At 33.4% G+C, this 2299-nt stretch overlaps 1 protein-coding gene across 2 annotated transcripts; it reads right to left on the reverse strand.

Moving 5' to 3' along the window:
- Nucleotides 1-1639, reverse strand: LOC121215923 (protein NETWORKED 3A). Of its 2 annotated transcripts, none has more exons than XM_041090800.1 (2): nucleotides 1410-1639; nucleotides 1-873 (listed from the first exon to the last, which is right to left on the reverse strand). In XM_041090800.1, exons 1-2 carry the CDS (start codon nucleotides 1507-1509, stop codon nucleotides 266-268), a joined length of 708 nt encoding a protein of 235 aa, XP_040946734.1. In that variant the 5' UTR covers nucleotides 1510-1639; the 3' UTR covers nucleotides 1-265. The 2 variants fall into 2 exon arrangements, with proteins under 2 accessions (XP_040946734.1, XP_040946735.1); XM_041090801.1 differs by lacking the exon at nucleotides 1410-1639 and adding an exon at nucleotides 953-1042.
- Between the last annotated feature and the right edge of the window lie 660 nt (nucleotides 1640-2299).

The raw sequence follows: 2299 nt of genomic DNA on the forward strand, positions 1-2299 counted from the left end.
TATCAGAAAACACACTTAACCAGCAACTTTCTTATTGGGACAAATGTACTCGTATTTCAATCCTACCATATAGTTAGCAACCCTACAAACAAATGCTGAGCACCAAAAGAATTACAGCACATGATATATGGTAGTAGCAGTCTTAGTCTTAAACACACCCCAAAAAAAATATAAAAAAAACCCTCACAAAAGTTTCAATTAACAATCATAAACTGGAACTGATCAAATGCATGCAACAGAAAGCAATTAACCTATATGGATATAGCTAGGTAAACCTTCCAAGGAATAATCTCTTCAGCCTTGATAATAGAGACTTTGTTTTCTTAGGAACTTTATGGCTCTTCTCGTTGTCATCATCCACCACGTTCATTTTGGTACCAAGTAGTTCTCTAATCTTTCCTCTCTTCTCATCATTTCTCCTTATCAACTCAGCCTGCTGGCTTAAATTATCCTCTACCACCAGTTCTGAAACCTTGAACCTCAGTTCATTCCACAGCTTCTCATTCTCCATTAACTGAGAACCATCACTTATATTGCGCTGGAATGTAACACCATTCACGTTCTTCGAGGTCTTGCTCGGGTCTGCTGGCCCTTTTGAGGGATCATGATGGAATTCAATCTCATGTTCAGGAGCTTCAGCTCTGGCTTCTTCATGTTCTTCACCTTCAACATGGTTTTGCAGTCCTTGGTTGTTGAGTTGGGATCTCAGCTGATCATACTTCTCGGCTAACGAGCGGTATGATTTCTGCAAGTCTTCCACCATTTCGATGAGCTCGGGTCTCTTTTGATAGTACATTTCAGCCCGCTTAGCGAATGTATCCCCAGCATCTTGCACGATAATGCTAAGTATGGCATTTATCTTCATATCCAACTCTGCATAAAGGATTAATAAATCCGTGAATGAAACTATTCTACAGCAACATAACTTTACAATACGAAATTTAAATATTACCATTGGAGGCAGTGAGATTAGAGTATTCCATTGAATCTAATATCTATCGCCACTAAGAACTGAACACTAATAAAAAGCATGCAGAAGAAGAAGAAACTTTAAATGGGACAAATGGGTATTGAGATGCGTATGGTTGAAGAAAAAGTTAAATTTCCTTCCTGTGTGATCCAAGGAATGTGATGGGAGCTTGTGTCTCATTGAAGCAAAAGCAAATGCAACAACAACAACTCAAAGGGACCAGACCAGGAAGCCACTATAGACCAGTTAACATGCATGGGATGGGCCCAAACCAAGAGTAACCGTATACCCCTATCAACTTTGTCAATGATTACTACCCTTTAACAAATAACGAACACGCCACTTAATTAATTAGTACATCAATCCTCATACATCTGATTATTGTGGAAGATTATAAGCATAGATTCCCATCAACATCAACAAACAAGAAAAAGATTACCAGAAAGAATAGCTTGAAGCCATTGAGATTGCTGGCGGAGAACTTGGCTGTCCACCCGAGATAAAACTGCAGTCTGATGTTGTTGCACTTCTTTTTCCATAAAGGTAGCGTCGTCTCAACAATTGCTTGAGGCTTGCGAAACAGTAATTGTTGGATTACTTAGACTACTGAATCTCTATTAGGGACTCAAAGTTAATTAATTCGATTTTTCTTTTCTTTTAACCAAATTATTTGGTTTAACAGAAATTCGATTTTTTAGTTTTTATATTTATATTCAACCATCTAAAGTTATCAGTTTAGGACGCTCTACAATCTTGAATTCCAGATTTGAAACGTTAGGATGTTAAATTTTAATTAATATTTTTTATTGAAGACTGATAATATAGATTTTTTTTATAAATATGAATTTCCAAAGTTTAATGTGTAATTTTATACACTAACTTTAATTTTGTATAAATTTATACATAAAATTTTGATTTTCACAAGTTTTCATAAATTATTAACACGATTAATTATATAACATCATCTTATGTTTATATATTACATACATAAATAATTATATTTATCCAATATAAAAATAAATTAATATATTTATTTATTTAAATGTGCATATGATTAAATCAAAATTAAAGTTTCATATATACATTCGAACTATATAGCAAAGTTCATATATCAAACTATACGTTGAATCAAAATTCATGTGTAATTTTGAAATTTATCTCTATTAATAATTACACTTGCAATGAGCATTGCACACACATAATTGTCATATAAAGGTAGACCATTGATCCTTTGTGTTAGATACGAGGAGATACCTATATTTACCGGTTCTAAAACCCTTTTTATAAAATATTATCATTTAATTTTTTTTGATAATCTCATTATAAGTA

Source organism: Gossypium hirsutum, chromosome D04 (genome assembly GCF_007990345.1).
Source record: "Gossypium hirsutum isolate 1008001.06 chromosome D04, Gossypium_hirsutum_v2.1, whole genome shotgun sequence".
Taxonomy (NCBI): domain Eukaryota; kingdom Viridiplantae; phylum Streptophyta; class Magnoliopsida; order Malvales; family Malvaceae; genus Gossypium; species Gossypium hirsutum.

What these genes read in the sequence shown, in the direction of transcription:
- LOC121215923 (XM_041090800.1), bottom strand. Translation starts at nt 1,509, where the DNA reads ATGGAAAAAGAAGTGCAACAACATCAGACTGCAGTTTTATCTCGGGTG. An exon ending in GCTTCAAGCTATTCTTTCTG is followed by an intron (nt 874 to 1,409) that starts GTAATCTTTTTC and finishes TCCTTTATGCAG; the next exon opens with AGTTGGATATGAAGATAAAT.